The 21,299-nt window shown below is 36.0% G+C and overlaps 1 protein-coding gene across 1 annotated transcript; it reads right to left on the bottom strand.

Moving 5' to 3' along the window:
• Positions 1 to 561: 561 nt before the first annotated feature.
• Positions 562 to 18,626, bottom strand: LOC145981905 (putative gustatory receptor 28b). Its single transcript, XM_083115400.1, has 5 exons — positions 18,603 to 18,626; positions 15,432 to 15,500; positions 13,697 to 13,786; positions 2,803 to 2,892; positions 562 to 684 (listed from the first exon to the last, which is right to left on the bottom strand). The coding sequence occupies exons 1-5, from the start codon at positions 18,624 to 18,626 to the stop codon at positions 562 to 564; spliced, it is 396 nt and encodes a 131-aa protein (XP_082971526.1).
• Positions 18,627 to 21,299: the final 2,673 nt, after the last annotated feature.

Raw genomic sequence — 21,299 nt, 5'->3', positions numbered from 1 at the left:
ACAGCTTACATTAAATACCACTGTTTTTTAAAATCTTCCTAAATGTTCAACGTGCCGCTGTCTCATCATAGATTTGCATTGAATATTGAGGAGTTCATAAGAAATGATGATAACAAAGTATGAACAGTGTTGCGCTGTCGCAAAAAAAAAAATCAAACTTTCTAGGGTAAAATTAATTAATTTTCGGAAAAGACGATGTAGTACATGAAAATTTTCGAACACAATTCTCTACAAGTATCTTTTTTGAGTGCTCGGATAAAATTGGAAAATTTTCGACCCACTGGTTCTAGAGATAATCGTAACCAAATGACATGGAAGAAAGACCTTGAATGGGGTACAAGACAGACTTTGTGCACTGCCATATCGCATTTTTGCTGTCTTGGAAGTCACTACTGCTTTCAGTATCAAATTCCATTTTTGATTTTTTTTAAAATTAAAACGAGAGATACTTCGAGGAAGCAGTCAAATAAACAAGGAACAGGAGTTAGAAGAGTGCTGAGTTCAACGCATGTTAAATGAGCAATTGTTAATACGTTGTCAAGCACTTTATAAAAGTAAAGCTTAGCCATATTCCAAAGTATTGTCTTTTTCATTCTCTGGTGTCGAAGTCGTGTAATCCGTTTTATCCCCTGGATTGACGAACTGTATCAAAATCACTATGTACGTCATAATAGACGCAGCAATCTGAAAAATACAAAAAAAATATTCGATGTAATTTGACTAATACGTGTACCACTGTAACATCCAAACAAATTAAATTATAATGTTCAAACATTCAACTTAAATACAGTAAAACCTGTCTATCCCGGAACATGATGGTTCCAAGAAAAAAATTCCGTCTTAACAGTTTTCCTTCTTATACAAGGTTGACTTTTAATACAGTATAGAGCGCTGCAGGAAATAATGGGAAGACAGATTTACATTTCGCATTACTTATAATGTAGAGTACTAATGCATGTACGTACATGAATAAAAAATGCGATACAGTCGCAATAAGCATAGCAGAGATTACAATTATGTAACTACACAACATGTTGGTTCACTTTTTACAGTATTGTAAGAACGTACAGTACGTACTTATGTATTTTTTTGAACCCGGGACCCCTGGCGTCGTAGCGTGATGTGCATAGAGGGAAAGAGAAAGATTGAAAGATGGAATAAGAGAGGTTTAGAAAGATTGAGATAAAAGTGAAGAAAAAAGAAATAAACAAAGAGAGATAACAAGACAAATGAAAGATGACGAAAGAACAGAGGAGAAATAGACAAAGAAAGGTGGAGAAAGAGGGTAAGAGATGAAAGAAACTGAATCGTAACAGCTATGAGTATTGTAGCCCATTCTTTCATATCGACAATGTTACCGATAAGCGAGTGGCAACAGAGGCGTGTTCCACTTACAGTATTGCGTTGTTTTCTTGCGAGCGAAAAAAATAAAGGAAGAAATTTCCGTCTTACTGAGGATAAAAACATCTCGTTGGTCTTTAAATGGTGTTCCGTTTCCGCGTTAAGGTGGTTTCCGCCTTAAGCAGGTCATTTCAGGTATAAAATCGGTCCGTTCTGGGACTTTTTTCCGTATTTACAGGCTTACTTCTTATAGAGGTTTCGGGATATGCAGTTTTTACTGTACATGCAAGCGCACTGACAGTGCCCCGTAAAGGGTATGAGAGATAACTGAAAAATGTTAAATTTGAAAGGGAGTTTAGTGACTTTTGACCGAACTACGACAGTTTGCATCTATGTGTATAGTGCAAACAGCAAGCTTACTACACGTTAATGTACGAACTCATGGAACGCTTGTTTCAAGCACTTGTCAACTAAAACCTACAACTTTTAGCAAACCCAAAGAAAATTTTCCGTTGTTTCAGATGTGCTTCGCTGCAAATCAGTGAAGTACACAAATCAACAAACAAAGAAACTCTTGCCAGTGGCGGCATTAGAAACATGCAAAATGGAAAAAATCTGATTCTACAAATTAAAAAATATGATATACATCAGGTTCAGTCTCTTAAATTTTAAAAATTCTCGCAACTATTCTCCTGTGAAATGGATAATTTTATTAACCGTAATTAATCCTAAGTTATTCTGTGACTGGCACAACAGACACGAGTGCAGGAGAACGTTTGAAAAAGAAGATGAGGGTTTGAAGGTTTCTGCTCAGTGATGACGAAAAAGGTCCCACAGACCTAGCACTGCGGATAGAGGCAAGGTAAAGGAGGCCCCGTAAGATGTTGGCTTCGCACCACAGTCAATTGAGAACCTTTGTTCCATAATTTAAGGTGCTTAAAAATTCCGCTCCATGAAACGTAATATGAAACCTTAATCGAAGAAATCATTAATTAATGAGGTGTCAAACAAACGATTGTGATCAGTAAATTTCTTATACAATTGCAACAATACACGGAATATTTTGCAAAATGATCTACGTAAATGTACAATGTCTGGTGCAAACAGTGTTCGAAGTAGAGTCCGAGATCAATGTTTTGAAATGAGAACATAAAAAATCTACCTTAAGATTTCTATAATATTCATCATAGTATATAATTATTATTATGTCGATTTGTCTTGTATATTAACGGTATCATTGAATTCATCATTTTCCCGAACTATAGAAGTAGAAAGGCGACGATGAATTTACAATTGCAAACTGAATGCAATTTATAAATCATCCTTTAATGCCGCGATTAGCCAAAAGTGGAAGATAAGCAATGTTAATTAAAGTAAATCATATTAAATTAAAAAAACTAACTTATAATGACGACACAAACTTATATGATACATACGAATGTATATATGTTTTACACTTACGGAATGCAGCAACGTCATGTCCAGAGGAAACATTCCACAAGCTGTCAGTTGGATCTTTCTGTGATCGAGCTCAGCTGCGAACAGTTCGAGCTGGAAACAAAGAATGGATTGTTGCACTACAAGGATCAAGTAGACCCAGTATAAACCATTTACTCATGCTTTCCATGTAACATATCAAGTTTACTCAAAATATATCAGCAATCATTCTTGCTCGTTTATAATTACGTGTGTTTTAAGTAGTGTACAAGTACAAATAATAAACACAACATAAATGACATAAAACAAATGTTTTACTGGCTTGTTTTCATATTTGATCATTGATTGAATAATTTGGTTTATGCTACTTCCTTTTGTGCCACTTTTGGCTAATCGTGAAGATGAGAATAAGTGATGATGAACTTGATGAAGGGACACTCAATGAACAGCCATGCCCATGCCAGGATTCGAACCCGCGACACCTGGCGTCGTAGCGCGCTACGCTAACCATTCCGTTAACATTTGTTAGGTATTTCTCTCAAGACTTTAATTTCTACATTCATAAATTTGTAATTTGTTATCGATTATTTATGGAATTAAATAAAATGGCTGATATCCAGTTACCTCTTCCTTGAAATCAGGAACAATATCTCTGCGAATGAGTTTGTGCACTATGGTGCCTGTTGAGTTGGCCTGTTACAAAAATAAGAATAAGTAGTTAACAACAATGAGTATTGAATAAACAATTTCTAGCTATGCTTAACATATTTGACAAAACATGTGCATTAAGATGGTCAATATTAGGTTGTGGTGCCTTCAAAGCAGCCAATGTAAATAATCGTCTTCTCAAATGCTACTTTTCGACCCGCATAATTGCAAAATGTTAACTTTATCAGCATGCCTGCAATTTTGATACGTAATATCCCATCTCCTGTACACCACAATCAATTCAGTTAATGAAATTCCGATATATGATATGATATTGATTAGAAACAAATCAACGGATACTGCACGGACGATAATTACTAGGGAACGGAACTTTATGTGCTAAAAAACTCAGAAATATTTATTTTTTATGTGTCATAAATGTTGAAAATATGTGATAAAAACAGGAAAATATGTGACAAAAATAAAAACATTTTGTAACAAAAACAAACTATAACATGTATTTTAAACACCTGAAATTAGTTTCTAAATGATTACCTCTTAGCGAGATATTTTTTGGAAGAGTTGCAGTGGATCACCATAGTTTTCTCCAAATTCTCCATTGTAAATCTGTGACGATTATCTCTAAATAGCATCTTATATTGTGAGAAAGATAGCTCCACGTCACAAGAAACAATTCTTGCATATTTGAAGCACGAAATGTCACTAACGCTGAAATTTTACAAAGCTTCCACTTCCTCTACTTCACCTCCTTCCAAAACACATGCAATTTGGCACAATGTTTGAAAACCTTGGTTTTTCCCAAAAATTTCTGTACATTTAGATCCAGTGAGTTCTTTCAGTTTCGTTTCTACTATGCGGACTTCACCAATGGAAGCTGCCAAAGTGTTCGCGGACGATTCAAGCTTTCATATGGAATTAGAAAGAATGGACAGGTTTGTTGAGATGTATGCCAATTCGACTTTTAAGGAGGGCTCCATCAACAGTTCTTGCAGAATTCTTCTTTGTCGTGATCATTTACAACAGATACAATTTTTTCAAAGTTCTGGGCATAACATCTGCATCGCGCAACTACAGGTGTAGGGGGAAGGGGAACCTCAGGACATTTTTGTTTAAAAATGTCTATTCTTCTAGGCGACTTAAAAACTTTCTTCCCATTTGAAACCAGTTTATCGACATTGGGATAAAGAGCTCTTATCTTTTCACATATTCTATGCAATGCATAAGCCACACATGTAACGTGCACCATTTTGGGGTAGCTAACGGCAAGACCACTGCATGTAAGCTGCAGCATCTGCCAAGAGAAGAACATTGTCAAATTTTATGCCTTCCGGCCACAATAGCTGCATTGCTTCATTAAAAAGCCTTGCTATCGTTACGTGTAGCCAGCCACAGCTACTTACAGCTATTTTCTCCCAATAGGATCGTAGGCGAGGTGCCAGAAGTCTGCCAGCGAGAGTGTTCAAAGACAAAACAAACCTAGCACTCTCGATATGAAAGAGGTGCGGAGAATAAACATTTTTCCTTCCAGGATTTCGAGGTAGATGAAGTCAATGAGCGATTTTATGTATTTAAAATGAAAATTCGCAAAATATGTATTTACATACGGAAAACTGGAAAATATGTGTTTTTATGTAAAATAAAATTTGCTGTGTTGACATATAAGGCTATGATCAGAATTTTGGCAAAAATGAGGGTCTCTATCTTATCGCAGAAAAAACATTTATTTACCTAAAGTTCCTTTCCCTAATAATTACTGTCCTTGGACTGTCACGAGTTGAATTTAGTAAGTCACACAAATCGCAGGAGATGTAGGCCTACATATCGTTGTGCACTGAAAGTTAACCATCCAAACAATAGCAAGTGGACTTCGTGTTCAATATTTTCAGCAAATCTAAAGTTTCTACTACCAGTAAACAAGTACTGACAGAGAAGAAACCGCTAATGTCTATCATGATTTTTAAGTATAATGGCTTTGTTTCTCAAACAAATTCGTCAAATTGACTGGTTGTAAAGTTAACTTACTTGTCAAAAGCAAATTTTTTCTCGCAAACATGACTCAAACGATGATATCATACCATACCATAATACCTCCAATTTTCTTTGTTTAGCTATAAATAACATCAGAAGTATGCTGATTTCTCGTCCAACCTGTATGCCATGCATTCATAGAAAAATACGATTTCAACACTTACCTCTGCGCAAGTTCTGCTTGACATTAGTATAACTACCCATAATCTCGCGATGATGGTCAGTATGGCCATATATTTCGTAATATCATCCAAAATTGAGGACTGGTTCGAAGGAAATGAACATATAACTGTGTAAAATGCAAATAAGGTTAAACACACAATATACAGCACGTGTGATAATATAGGGAAGGCGAAATCCTCGTTCATATGTTTCATGAGTTGACACAATTCAAAATGCAGATGTCTGAGGCAGTGAAGTTCGTTGGAAGGGGATTGTTGCCTCTGAAAGTTTCCTTTGGTTGATACTGGGCATTGTTGCAGTGCAGAAACTACAGAGTTCAGTATAGCAAAATTCCGCTTCAAAATGTACAAAATATTAACGAACCAGATCTCAATTACAATATGCTGAATGTCCAACAACAAGATGCAAATCATTTTAGGATTGACGTTAAAAACGTTCGAAAAGTAGGATATATAAGGTACACTTAAAACAAGTGCAACAGTTACTAACTGTAAATACATTTTCCGTCTCAGTTTGATGTGAAAACTTGCGATGTCACTTAACAAATATGATATGCTGTAAGAGAGTTTTCTTAGCAGATCAGAAGTTTCTTTCGAGGATTTGAGTGTAAAAGACAGAGACCCGAAAAAAGTAATTGTGTAAGGGACAAGGTACAACAATCTTTCAAACATGTCCTCCGAATTGATAACATTTCCAAAGGAATGTACTATTTCTAGAAAACAAGGAAAATTGACACTTATGTGCACAATAAGGCTATATACAACAGCTATAGGTGAAAACACTGATACATGTCCAGAAATTAACTTCACATCATGTACCGGCATAAGGCCAAGCGCTTTAGAAATGAACTTAAGGATTGTGAAGCTTGATAGAAGGCTCATGTGAGATCCAACAATGTTGACTGACATGGTACTCAAAGAATCGCAAGGTAGTGATAACAATGTTGCTCCTTCATGTTACAAGCTCTTATATGTGTTGACAGAACCGAATCTGCTGCGCTGACTGACTGACTATTAGCTTGATTAGAAGCAAAATTGCGACAAATTACTATAGAATTCTCCATGCAATATTTACTTTAAGTGGGAAGTAATGACTCAATCAAATTTTGAACATTAACATCGCTCACAATCTTGGCACACATTTTAAATTAATTTTGTTATGTGTACATGAAAGTGCTTTTCTGGTACCCACCCATAGTTAATATCATGTATGGCCTACATTATTGTTTTCATTAAACTTAATGTAATGCATAAGAACAATCGATGAGAGTTAAATTTAAGGACCAGATCATCGACGCTAGTGCACATGCGCAACTGGACGAGTCCAGTGTCAAAATAGGGAAGATGGGTTGAAAGCAGACAGCGGTAGCTTCCGTGAAAATCAACTTTTTTCCACTTCGAAAGGGTTTGTTACGAGTTGTCACAGTTATCACAAACGCAAAAAGCAAGCGATAATAAACAACAGAACGCATACATGAGCAAAATACTGATCTCATCGCATTGTTTCACCTACTTCCCCCTTTCAGCTTGGACTCGCCCACTGCATTTTCCTCAGTCGAAGTAAAAACTTTCAGACTGACCCAACAGAACCACAATTGTCAAGCCAACAATAAGCTGACACCAAAGCTCTGATATGTAAACGGAAGAAAAAAAACTTTGTCCAAGAAGGGGACATCAATGATAAGTACTAATAGACCCTAATCTTCCTCTGTTTTCCTTATTATTAATGGTATATGCCCATCATCAGTATTCTAACATGAATGACATTTTTGTAAGGTAAATTGATTTCATTCATTTTAATGAAAACATAATCCGAAGATAACAGTTTTACCGTGTGAAAATTCTGAAATTACAGCACTGGCAATAAGCAATATTTGAAAGCTACTTAATAGACAAGGGGAACGAGAACCTGAGATGTGTCGAAGTATATAATGGTTGTTTAGTTCCCTAAACATTTGCATTGTGATTTACTTGTCAAGTGGGTAACTCCATGTTCAATGAAGAAGAAATTTCAGGTCCTCTGGTGTGAGGTGAGCCCAAAGCAACTTTAACTGAGTAGTGTGGAACTCTTACTGAATGCTCTAACAGTGAGCAAACACTTTTCATTTCTTGAAGCCCACATTGGTGAGGTGGTAAAAATCAGGACAACGTTATAGCCATTCGAGCGAGGCTGCAATGTCCCCGAGCAAACTCAGTTATTGGGCATGGTTTTTCCCTGAATGAGGCATGGTATCCAGACAAATTCCGTGACGTTATACTAGCTCAGATCATTACGTGTGGTGATTTTTTAAAACATATATACAATTTTGATTTTCTATTACCAAGAAATACGTTTCTTTCTCGCTAAGTTCAATAAATGGTAAATGCAGTCACTAGCGTGTGCAGGATTTTTTCGGAGGGGCTGGAATTATAAAAGTAGATATTACATAGCTGTTTCCTACGTACAGGAAATATTCATTATAAAATATTAGGCAAAATCCCTTTTAACCTTCATTTTTAAAATTGTTCAAAGCCAAACGTGGTATCCGAGGTCATTTTAAGAAGATTTTGGATTCACCACTCTGGTTTTTCCGGAGTTCTTTTCTGCTTTCATTTGACCATTTTTATTTTCTCAAACATTCTCAATTTGCTCTCCCCTGCGTAAGTCAGTGCATGCACTAGAATACATGACTCATTCGATGCTGTCATACTGATCCTGTCTACTGCTACCAAATATTACATTTTTGCTTCATTTTAATGGAAGTTTATCACCTCATCAGATAGACGGTGACTTCTCGTTCACATAATATATAAAGCATTCGAAGACATGAGAAATACAAGTGCTGAAAACTTACCTCTACACATGTTCTGCTTGACATTATTACAAGTACATATATTCTCACTATGTTGGCAAATGCAGATACAAATGTAGTAGTTTCAATCATAATAGAGAATGATTCAGATTGAATTAAATATATTAGTACATAAAATAGAAATAAGGACGAAAACATAGCATACATTACGTGCGATAAAATAGGAAAGGCGAAAGCTACGTTCAATTGTTTCGTCAGTTGGAACAATTCAAAATGAAGATGTCTGAGGCAATGAAGTTCGTTGGAATGAAATTGTTGCTTCTGGTGGTTTCCTTTGGTTGACACTGGTCGTTGTGGCAGTGCAGATACTGCAGCGTTCAACATGCTGAAATTTCGCTTCAGAATGTGCAAAATATGAACAAACCAGATTTCAATCACAACATACTGTATGTTTATTAAGAAGTTGCCCAAGAGTTGAAGGACTACAGAAAAGTTCGAAATGTATGGTACGGAAGTTATAAAATAAACAAACACATTTGTTATTAACTGTATATATATGGTCTTTTTCAATTTGCTATGAAAACTTGTTAAGTCACTTAATAAGTATGCTGTACTGTGCGAGAGTTTTTCTAGAATATCAAGAATATTCTGAGATGATTTAATAGCAAAGAACACCGTCCCAAAGAAGGTAATCGTAGTAGGGAATAAGAACAAGAACACTTTAAACACGTCCTCAGACTCTCTGACAGTTGGAAAGGTATGTATTAAAATATGAAAATAAGGAACATTGAGAACCACATGAACAAAAAAAGCTGTATGCAACCATTATAGGTGAAAATTGATATGCATGGCAAGAAATAACTTTCACATCACGTAACGGCATTAGGCCAAGCACTTTAGAAACTAATTGTAGGATTGTGAGACTTGGTAGAAGGCTTGTGTGAAATCCAACAGTGTTGACTGGCATTGTACACGAAGAATTGCAACCCAGTGATAAAATTTCTACTTCCTGAGGCTAGTAGAAGCTCACACATTTGTGGATCGAACTTAATTTGCAGTCATTGAATGGCTCGCTATTTGCTTGATTAGAAGTAAAATTGCTGTGAAATTGCTATAGATTTTTCCTAATTTAACCAAGAAACAAATCCAATTTTGAACACTTAAGTTGTTTTACAGCGTTGACATACTTTCAATATAGAAAGGTGTTTTCCTCGTACTCACCCATAATTAACACTACTTTAAATTAATTAAATTTCATAATTCAAAGAACTTTGATGTGAAGTAAAATTTTCGAAAAAAAAAAAAGGAAGGCACCAATTTTTTCTTCCTTTCAAACTAGGGCTACAATGATTACAATAGTTTCGTCATATCAGTGACGTTAACTGTATATTTCACCAATTAGTCTTATGATGAATTAACGTACCTACAGTACATGGTGTCAGCGAGTTACGCGGTTCATCAACTAGATGAAAAAGCCCATGTTAAATATCCACACTCTCTCCACGACAGACAAAAATGGCAGATCACATATTCCTATACAAAATTGCCAATGGTAATATCAAAGGCGGGTACTATTATAGTATGAGGGAAACACCTACGAATCATATATTTCGGACTTCTTTACATTGCTAACGTGTTATTTTCGAATGTGGAACATTTCTTAAGGTGAAATAATGCATTTCTAACTAAGAAAATGTCTATTTCTTCTATTTACGAGTACTTACTGTTACTTGTTGTTTCGAATCTGTAACAGATTATGGCCGTGATAGCGTACTGGTTTAGGGGGCATTCTGAGAGTGTTTTGTCGATTTATGCAGTGTTGCAACCTCGTTCACCGGAAAATATCTACTTTCGTGCTAGGATTTGAAATTATGCTAATACGTCGCAAACCATTGACGTTAGCATCACAAACCATTGACGTTAGCCCCACAAACCACTGGCGATAGCCCCAAAAACCATTCACGTTAGCCCCAAAAACCATTTTCCGTAAGGTTATGTTAGGTTAAGTTAGGTTAGGCAAGCATAGTTAAAAAAAAATGAAAAATACTCGACACGTCATGTTCTAGTGAAAACACGGCGAGGCTGAAACACTGGCTACGGGGTTGCATCATCTTAACATACGGAGCATTGCACTCTCGTGCAGAAAGCAAATGGCGGGAGCAGACACAGCGTGTCGGACAGAGATTTTCGCAGAAAACAACACGCATTCATATTAAAATGAATCAAATCTACATTCAGGAACTTCCACAACGCTAAAGAAAATGATGTCCGTAAGTACTTTCTCCTGTAAATTTGAAGGAATCCGTTTCCCTCATACGATAATGTTACCCAAAGGCGATCACAAATTCCAAGAAATTCACTTTCAAGTGCCGTCTCGTATAACAAGAACCATTCAAATTTTCGCTTGTCAGAAGCATAGATTATACCTCACCCAGAGTTCTCTGTTACACATACTACCCAACTAATACAAGAATATATGTTGAAAACAGAGCACGTTTTAGAATGTTTTGTAAAAATTTGTGAGTCAATTTACCGCATGTAATTTTACCTTCTGTTGTTATTTTCTCATGTTAATAGCCTACATTACATTCCAATGTAAAATGGCTAATGCTTTATTTAGAATCCTTTGTTAAATACATAATTAAATAACAGTTAGTGAGGATAATAATAATGGTAGTAAACACATTGTAAATATCACGTGCGATGCGAAAGTTCCGTTAAACTGTTTCAAGTCGATAAGGACACGCAATTGTCAAATAGCTTTCAAAACTTTCAGCACAGTCAAGCTTAGCCATTCCAAAATATATTATTTTTCACTTTCTGGTTTCTAAGTCGTTCAATCTGTTTTCTTCACGGGATTGCAGAACTGTATCAAAATCACTACGTACGTCATAATACACGCAGCCATCTGCAAAATAAATAAGAAACAAATCAATACCACTTGACTCATAACAACGTTTAGATATGTGGATGTATTCGTCAACCTCTGTAACTTTGCAGCAAGTTAACTGCATAAACGAAAAAGTAAAAGCTCAAACTGCCAGCTTTAATACACGCAACGCTGGAGAACTTGAAATTGGAAAAGGAGTCGAGTGACTTTCAGTACATAATGATAGTATGCATCTTTATGTGCATACAATTGTCTATATGTAATACACGCACAATGAAATCCATGCGTTTCGAAGACAGACTGTGGAAAGGTCCTTGCTTTCAACTATTATTAGAAACATATTTTCTACTAAATAGCACACATAAAATATGAAATAGACTGCGAGTAATAATTTTCTGTATTAGTTTCAAGGGAGAATGTGACAATTGTGCTTTTGAAATGCAAAAATGGTATATTATACTAAGAAATTGGATATGCATTTATTATGTAACGCAATTTCCTCCAAGAGTACGAATCAGAACATATTCTCAGTTTGTCGGCTATGGACTCTTGACGAACAGTTAATGAAGATAACTTATATAGTAATTAATTAGCAATTTTGATCCAATTTGATTATACAAAATTTTACGGATCTTTGTATCATTCGCGGTTCGATGAATGAAGAACTAGAGATAACTAGTCTTATTGGCATTTTAATGACAAATATATTCTTCTTAACAGATTCTCTCGGGTTATCGATCAGGTGAGTTCTGGAAAAGTTCCCGACCTTTCGAGAGTTAACTCCACTCTCATCTTCAGGAGTGTCCTATGGGAAGTCACCAACCAACAACCAATTGATACCCAGATAATAAAAAAGGAATGGAAATAGATTGGACATACCCTTCGGAAACCTGCTGGATCTATAGAGAAATCTACATTATATTGGAATGCTTAGGGAAACCGAAGAGTGGCCGACCTAGGAAGACCTGGAAAAAATCAATTGAAGAAGAAGCCTTGGAAATAGGAAAATCAAGGAACGAAATTAAGAAGATGGCTGTCAACATGACCAGATGGAGAAGTTTCACAGATGCCAATGCTCCAAAAGGAGCAACAGGAATTAGGAGACCTACTATAACGGCTGGGGATACGTCGGGCCGACCCCCCGACTTCCAATACCGGTTGAAGATCTCCACGCTTAGAGGTGACGAATGAAAGCGTGGGAGGGAGACCGGCAGTCGGTACGCCTAGGCCCTTCATGGGCTGTTGCGCGACGGATTATTATTAAAGTCATCTTCAGTAGAAAGTGACGTTAGCTCTCGAAATCTTTGGAAACATTTCCAGAACTCACCTGGTCGATAGACGGAGATAAGCTTTTCATCATTCGTCTCCAGGAAAGCTTCAACGCTTAGTTCAAATAAATTCTTAGTTGTATTTCTAGGGAAAAGTACGGCAGGAAAACGAACGAGTTGATTGAGTATCACGTCAAGCTGATGTTAACAGGGAATTCTTTCAACTCACCAAATTTCACATTTGTAACTCGAATGGTTTTGGTGTCGCAGCAAATGTATCCATTGTTGACTTTCAATTGCTTAACCCACCATACACAGATAAAAGAGCTAAAATAATTTATGTCCTCTGAAACTAGCACTAGTAAGTTCTTAGATTGTATATAATTTTCGAACTTTATATTTGCTTGTTTCCACGTTATCGACAGGCCACTATTGATTGATTGTTGTCTCCCACGTCCAGGCCGATTGAGGTAGTTTATTAGCCTTTGAGCTGCTGCTTTGTAGGTCTCTCTCTTCACCCCAAGTATTTTTTCTCTTAGCTCTAGTAATTTCTGAGATGGAGATTGTTTACACGGTTGATTGATTCATTTGCTGTATTTTTATTTCGCTTTTCTGCCACTTTCGGCTAATCGCGAAGATGAGGATGAGTGATTATATGATTAACTTTATGAAGGGACACATATAGAACACTCCTGCCTAGGCCGGTATTCGAGCCAGGGTCTCTCGGTGTCGTAGCGCGTTGTGATAACCACTCCGCCCCGTAGGTTGGCATTTCTTACATGTATAGACATAAGCGACCGTGTCCTAAGGGTGCTTTTTCATCTTGACTGAATAGTACCATTAAATTAGAATAAAAGATCTTCAAATATTACATTACATTGCTATTTTCATTATGCTTGTACTTCAATTCACATCTATTGGAAGGTTATTACATTCTTTAACTGGCAACATTTGATTATTTTTTTAGGATAGAAAATGAGAACTTCGTTCCACTTATATTCTAGTATGTGCACAACCTGGGATGAAAACACACACTATACATGTGCATATGTATCATTTATGAGAAAAGTAAAGATATTTTACACTTACGGAATGCAGCAACGTCATGTCCAGAGGAAACATTCCACAAGCTGTCAGTTGGATCTTTCTGTGGTCGAGCTCAGCTGCGAACAGTTCGAGCTGGAAAAAAGAATAGATTGTTGCACTACAAGAATCAAGTAGACCCAGTATAAACTATTTAATTATGCTTTTCATGTAACACGTCAAGTTTACCCAAAAATATATCAGCAATCATTTTTGCTCTTTTAAAATGACGCGTGTTTTCAATTTTTAGCAGAACCACAAGAAACATTACAGGAGAGTTTAGACAACTAGAAAGTGCAGGGAGAAAAGTTGGTTTACAATAAACCAAGGAAAGACAAAATAAAGGGTGTCTCAAAATTATGGCATTTTTTAAATCGTAACTTAACAACACTGCGAGGAATGTGGCGTCACGTAACGTGCGAAACATGAATCAGAAAGAAGAAGAAGAAGACGAAACATGAAGTAGGTGCCATGCCATTGAGTTATCATGGAGCAGTGGAGTGGTGCACAGGGCGCATACACTGTGAAAGCGAATTATAAGAATAACGACCTTCAAAAGGAAAAGGCCCATGATGCCAGACGATGGCACTGTACTCCATACAGTCACTTTTTTTTCATTCAGTATCCGCGGGTTTTCAAGGGCCCAATATCGTAAATTTTGCTTATTGACGAAGCCATTGAGATGAAAATGGGCCTCGTCTGACATCCACAAACAAGCAATTCCAACATTAAGGCAGTTGTTTGGCCAAACGGTAGCCAACATCCAGACGTCATCTTCAAAACATGAAGTCCATCTTGTGAATGAATAACATGTTTACAATTAATTGCATACCCTGTACTATTCATCTACATGAATACACTAGCTTCGAAGTTCATCTTCTATTATTTTCCATTTCAAAATGTCCCATATTTTTAGACACCCTTTAACTGCTTATGCCAACAACGAGACAACCGGAAAATGAAGTGCCAGAATTTAAATACCTAGGATCACGGAAGGAAATGAATAAGAAATAGTGCTCCGCAGTACTATACGGAACAAAATGCTGGTACGTACATGACAAGAAAAGATGAGACAGCAGTGAACACCTGGGAAAGGAAAGTTCTGAGGAAGATTGAGAATGGAGAATACGAACAAATGCAGAACTAATGAGGTTACATGGATAACCTGATTTAGTAACGAAGTAAAATAAGACGGTCCAAGTGGCTTGGACACATTGAAAGGATGGAGGAGAGCAGAGCGGCGAAAACAGTTTTCTGCGGAAAACCAGGAGGTAGAAGAATGAAGGAAGAGGTGGCTGGAGGATGCAGAGGCAGATCTAAGGCAGCTGGGAGTGAAGCGATGGAGACAGAAGGCTGCAATCAGAGAAGAATGGACTAGGATCAAGGCCTATAGCGCCATGGGGTAAGGTAAAGAAGTAAGGAAACAAAAACATAGACTGTTACATTAAAAGGCTGAAGTAAAGTCAGTATAAGTATTTCATTACGCTTTAGATGTATTAGAGGCAACATCTCTACTTTACTCAAAAGTAAATAAAAGTAATATTCTTTCCCCTGTTAAAATGACATATTTCGTGTGTGTTGAATAGTGTACAAGTGCAGAAGATGTAACTCCAATCAGTTATGACAAAGAGACAAATGTACTACTGGTAGTACTTCCAAATCTTTAAATTTTGAACCAGAAATTTGCAATTTTTTATAGTCTTGTTACTAAAACAAATACAATTGTCTTGCGTCTAGTTACCTCTTCCTTCAAATCAGGAGCAATGTCTCTTCGAATGTGTTTGTGCACAATAGCGCCAGTTGAATTAGCCTGTTACAAAAAAGTTAAAATCAATTAGCATACTGAATCAATTATTTCTAGTTCCACTAAATCATCCGTTTAAACCATAATTTTCTTGTATTATCGATGGTTATTTATTTCTGCCAAACTTTTTGGAAGGCAAGGATTATATTTGGTTCAAACGGTTTTGAAGGACAGCACCAAAGAAGATTTATGGACACTGCTACATATGTTAATATGCATAGAACATTAATCAGAAAGTTTACCTTTCGTCGACTGGATCTAGCATCCTTTCTTATTGTTCAATAAATATCCAATTCTTTATCTATTTGAAATTAATTTCCTTACCACGACAGTTGTTTTTATACAATTTTTTGCGACCTTAACTACACGCGTGCTGTTATCTCAATTCTCGTATCGCTTTTTACCTGTTCATGTATTAACAACAACAATTAATTTACATATTTTAATTAATATTGTATTAATTTAATATAATTATAATAATTAAATTTTAACCTTTATATTATTATTCTAAAAAACTTGGCTCGAACACCCCCTTCGAATATATTTCTAGATACATATGTGGCTGGCCATGACCTGTGTAGGTAAAGATATTGGGGAGAAATTGTTTAGCTCATGCAGCGTGGTGTAAAGCACTATACACATGGCAAATATTGTAGATCAAAGTTCATTTCATGAGTCACTTCAGTCAGCTTTACCAAGCTGTGACTGTGCAAGTGTTCACTCAGCAGTCGCGCACCGAAAGATCTGCTGAAACAGCACATAGACCGGCCTATTGCATCAGATCTTTTTACGGACCATATAATTTTTTAAACATCTATGAATGAGGCATCGAAATCACAGGCCAGTTAAGAACATAGTGACCGCGAAAGAAATATGGTGTCACATTATCCTACACGTGTAGTGTTTTAAACTCACATGTGGAATTGTTGTTTTCTTTTGATCAAAACCAAATTTTCTTTCTTGCGAACGACTCACACGAAGTTGCCAATGCCAATACCACAGACAAAGGTAATACATTTGTCTGTGCTAATACTCTCCAGTTGTACCAGATATCCTACTATACTACTATATTTATTTAATTTCAATCACACAATCACGAACCCAATGACTTTTTGTTTATCTGAAGAAAAAAAGCGTTCATAGATAAATACATTCCTGAAGCCTTACCTCTGCACACGTTTTGCTTGACATTTGGACAAGAACATATATTCTCGCTGTGTTGACAAATGTGAACACAAATGCAGTGGTTTCAATCGTAAATTAGAAAGATTGAGAGGGAATTAAGTATATAAATCTGTAAAATAAAAATAAGACTGAAAACATAATGTAAATCACGTGTGATAAAATAGGGAAGGCGAAAGCTACATTCAATCGTTTCGTCAGTTGAAACAATTCAAAATGGAGATGTCTGAGGCAGTGAAGTTTGTTGCAAGGAGATTGTTGCTTCTGATGGTTTCCTTCGGTTTAATCTGGTCGTCGTTGCAATGCTGAAAATGTACCGTTCAACATGCAGAAATCATGTTCCATAATATGCAAGATATTAACAAACCAGACCTCTATCACAATATGCTGAGTGCTAATTATCAAAGTATCAAGCAAACGAAGGTCTGAAACGAGGTTAGAGAAGTTCGAAATATGTGGTACACAGGCTATGAAATGACCAATCAGAACTGTTATAGCTGGATATAAATTGCCCTTTTCAGTTTCCTATGAAAGCTTGCTGATGTACTCGATACATAAGCTGTACTGTGTGAAAGTGTTTCTAGAATATCAAGTATATTCCTTGATGATTTGATAGCAAAGAACAAAGTTCCAATAAAAGTAGTAGTGAAAGGAATTAAGAACAGGAACATTTTAAACACGTCCTCAGAGTTTTTAACAGTTTCAAAGCCATATAGTAAAACACAAATGTAAGGAACATTGAGAACTACATGCATAACAAAGCTATACATAACAATTATAGGTGAAAACTCAGATATATATATGATCAGAAATCACGTTCATATCACGTAACGGCATTAGGCCAAGCACTTTAGAAATGAACTTCAGGATTTTCAAGCTCGATTGAAGGGTTATGTGAGATCTAATGTAACTGACATTGTACTCAGTAATAAAAATTTTACTAGTGAGTATAGAAGTAACTAGCACGTTTTTGATCGAACGCAATCTGTAGATTACTATAGATTTTTCCATGCAATGTTTACTTTAACCACATTAAAGTCATTTACAATCTTGGCTCACTTTTATAACATTTTCATTCGTAGTAAGTACGTGACGACTTTTCGTAGCACCCTCCCATACGTCCACGTTAAAGATTTTATTAAATTTAATACAATTCAAAGTAAGAATTGATGCAAAGTGACATTTAGAAACAGAACATTTATTTTACATAGTTGTGCCGAAAATATTGCAATAACAGTAAGATATCGGGTTTTCACACCAATTTTTTTCATGCTCAATGCCGCATCAATTTTAAAGTTTTAGTAAAGTTGTTAATTGTTGTAGAGTTAATAGTTGTAGTTTTCTCAAAGAGTATATGTAACAGCATCAATATTACAACCAAGTACTAATTTCTAGTTTAAGTAGTCGAGATGAGAATGAAAATTCTGACATAGAAAATGTTGTTGATCGGTCACAAGCAGTTATGGTTATGGACCGCCTCGTAAATATAGTTTTGAAATTTTCAGTATATGACAGCTTTGCAGACGGTCAATTTTCCTGTGCATGTGCAGCTTAGTCTCGAAAAGAGTAACAGTGCTCGGAAATGCATCGCATCATGGTGTGTTTTGGTTGGTAAAATACTTGCTGCAAATTATATTGATTAAAAAATGTTTCCTGTTACAGCGTAGAACAGTACTAAATTGGGTCGATAATCTCTCCCAATGACGCCAAAAGTAACCGTCAAAGATCGACTTGCTCATCATGTAAAGTTTGCAACGGAAGCGCTGGTAATAACTCGAGCTGATAATGTAGCAGTTGCAACAGTATGTCCTCACAATTTAACGTACAGAATATGCACGATAATATAAATACATCAACTGTGTGCTCTTTCTTTTTGTTCATTCTAAACACATTTCACAGACAAACAAATATAATGCCAACACTTACCTCTGCACAAGTTCTGCTTGACATTAGTACGAGTACATATATTCTCGCTATGCTGGTAAATGTGTATACAAATGCATTAGTGTCAATCGTGTATGAGAATGATTGGGAGGGAATTACGAATATAAATCTGTGAAATACAAGTAGGACTGAAAACATAATATATATCGCGTGTGATAAAATAGGAAAGGAGAAAACTCCGTTCAGTTGCTTTATCAGTTGGAACAATTCAAAATGAAGATGTCTGAGGCAATGAAGTTCGTTGCAAGGAGATTGTTGTTGTTGGTGGTTTCCATCGGAAAACACTGGTCGTTGTGGCAGAGCTGAAACAGCAGAGTTCAACAAGCAAAAATTCCACTTTACAATGTGCAGAATATTAACGAACCAGATTTCAATTACAATATGCTGTATGTTCATTAACAAGTTGCCAAAGAAATGAAGGACTACAATGATGAAAGGGAATTCTAATATATATGGTACAGAGGGTATAAAATGAATAAGCACACTGATTGCTAACTGCAAACGTATTGCCGTTTTCAGTTTGCTAGGAAAGCTTGCTAAGTCGCCTAATACATATGTTGTACTATGTGAGAGTTTCGTTAGAATATCATGAATATTCTGAGATGATTTAATAATAAAGAACAGAGTTCCAAAGAAAGTAGTAGTTAAAGGTAATATGGACAAGAACAATTGAAACACGTCCTCAGACTTTCTAACGTTAGCGAAAGTATAGCAAAAAACAAAGAAATATGGAAAGTAAAGAGCTACATTCACAATAAGGCTGTATCCAACAATTATAGGTGAAAACTCAGCTTCATGACCAGAAATTAGCTTCTCATCACGTAGCGGCATGAGGCCAAAAACTTTAGAAACAAATTTAAGGATTGCAAAGCTTGATGAAACACTCATGTGAGATCGAACAGTGTTGAGAGACATGCTAGTTAAAGAATTTCAACACAGTGGTAAAATTTCACTTCGTGAGTCTAGTTGAGCCTAACACATTTGTTAGCAAAGAACAGAGCTTCAAAGCTGATGGAACTAAATTGAATGACTGGCTATTAGCTTGATTAGAATCCAATTGCGACGAAATTGCCACAGATTTTTCCTATCCAATATCTACGTAACATTGATGGCAAATGAAACATCAAACATTATCGTCGTTTACAGTCTTTAAGTAGTTTATGTTATGCTTGCTAATTAGTATTGTCTTGGGGTACATTAAGTTTTCATCAAGCTTATTACAATTCAAAGGAACAATTGATGTCACGTGAAATTTATATTTTAAAAAACTGCATCGATTTTTTCAGACTAGTGCCCAACAATAGAATGATTCTGTCAATACAATACCATTTAATGTATCTTCACACCAAATCTTGTTTTGTATGTTTAATATCATAAAATATTGAACGTTTTAATTAGGGTATTAACTTGGTAAAATAAATGGTTGTGCATTTCTCCAATTAATATCAATGTTACAGCGATATATAAATTTTAGTTGGAACAAATTGTTACAACTTCAAATCGAACAAACCGTAAAAGCTTTGAGATCATATTTTGACATATAAAGAATGCCAATTCTATGTACCATGGAAACCAAGAAAATGAATTCTTATGTTATGGGAGAATGGATAAGATAGTTTCGAAAGCTTTCAGTATATGGCAGTACAACACAGATTTGCTGATGCTGTAGTCTTTCTTCGCATACATAACTTCTTAAAAGTTTAAAACAAGAGGTGTAAGAAGCCCCTTGAGACAGGGTACAAGTGCAAGGTTGTAAAGGGACCTGCACAAGACCAAGACAACACATTAAAAAGTAAGAATAAACTAAAAACTTACTCACAGACAGTGGAAGAGAACCATCAATTCGTATAAAGCTATACACATTTCTTAAAATACTGTCGTCATCTTCCAGCAGGGATGACAAACAGTAGGGAAGATGAAAAGTCTGCCTGAGGAAAGCAAAGTCGGCAACTGCATTTTCAAGAAGAATATGCCAAACACTTTAGCCTTTGCAACAAGTGACCATGGGTGAGACGGCTGTGTACAATACGCAGTCGAGTTAGAAAGACCTCTTGACGCGAGGGACGGGACTGCACGTTCAATTAAAATATGCAACGAGGATTTCCAATGGAAACAACCGAATAATTTTAAAACAATTTAATGATAAAAATCGTATACACTGAGTGAATTGGTGTAAAATGCATTAATTCACCTTGGTGAAAAGACTCAAGAATATTACCTAAATGAAAGAAGTGAAAAAATATGACAAAACAATACGCCGAATATTGCGAAAAATGACAGGAAAATGTCGAAAATCGGGGAAAATAACCTAAAACCTGAAAAACATGTCACTTTAAAATTAATTTTTTGGGTTCTAGACGAAGTGTAATATTGTGTATATTTAATGGGCATCATCGTGTCAGAGATGTCAGAAAAAATATGACATTCATCAACTTCCGCTCCCTAGTGACTAGCAATTCTTTTTATATCACCTAGCGGTATAAGTTTGAGTTTGGTTTTTAATTACATTTTTATGCACAGATAAGCTAATCGGGACTGCAAGTGGGATCCGAACTTCTATGTATCTCCACTTGATATAAAACACAAGACCTCGTGAATACAATGCGACAACGTTACTACTACGTCGCCAGGCAAGTCCTTTAAATGTATAAGACCAACTAATTTAAATGACAACACACA

Source organism: Lepisma saccharinum, chromosome 30 (genome assembly GCF_977018435.1).
Source record: "Lepisma saccharinum chromosome 30, izLepSacc3.1, whole genome shotgun sequence".
In the NCBI taxonomy this organism is placed as follows: domain Eukaryota; kingdom Metazoa; phylum Arthropoda; class Insecta; order Zygentoma; family Lepismatidae; genus Lepisma; species Lepisma saccharinum.
Note: the sequence above shows the minus strand (reverse complement) of the source record. Positions and strands in the feature narration are given on the sequence as shown.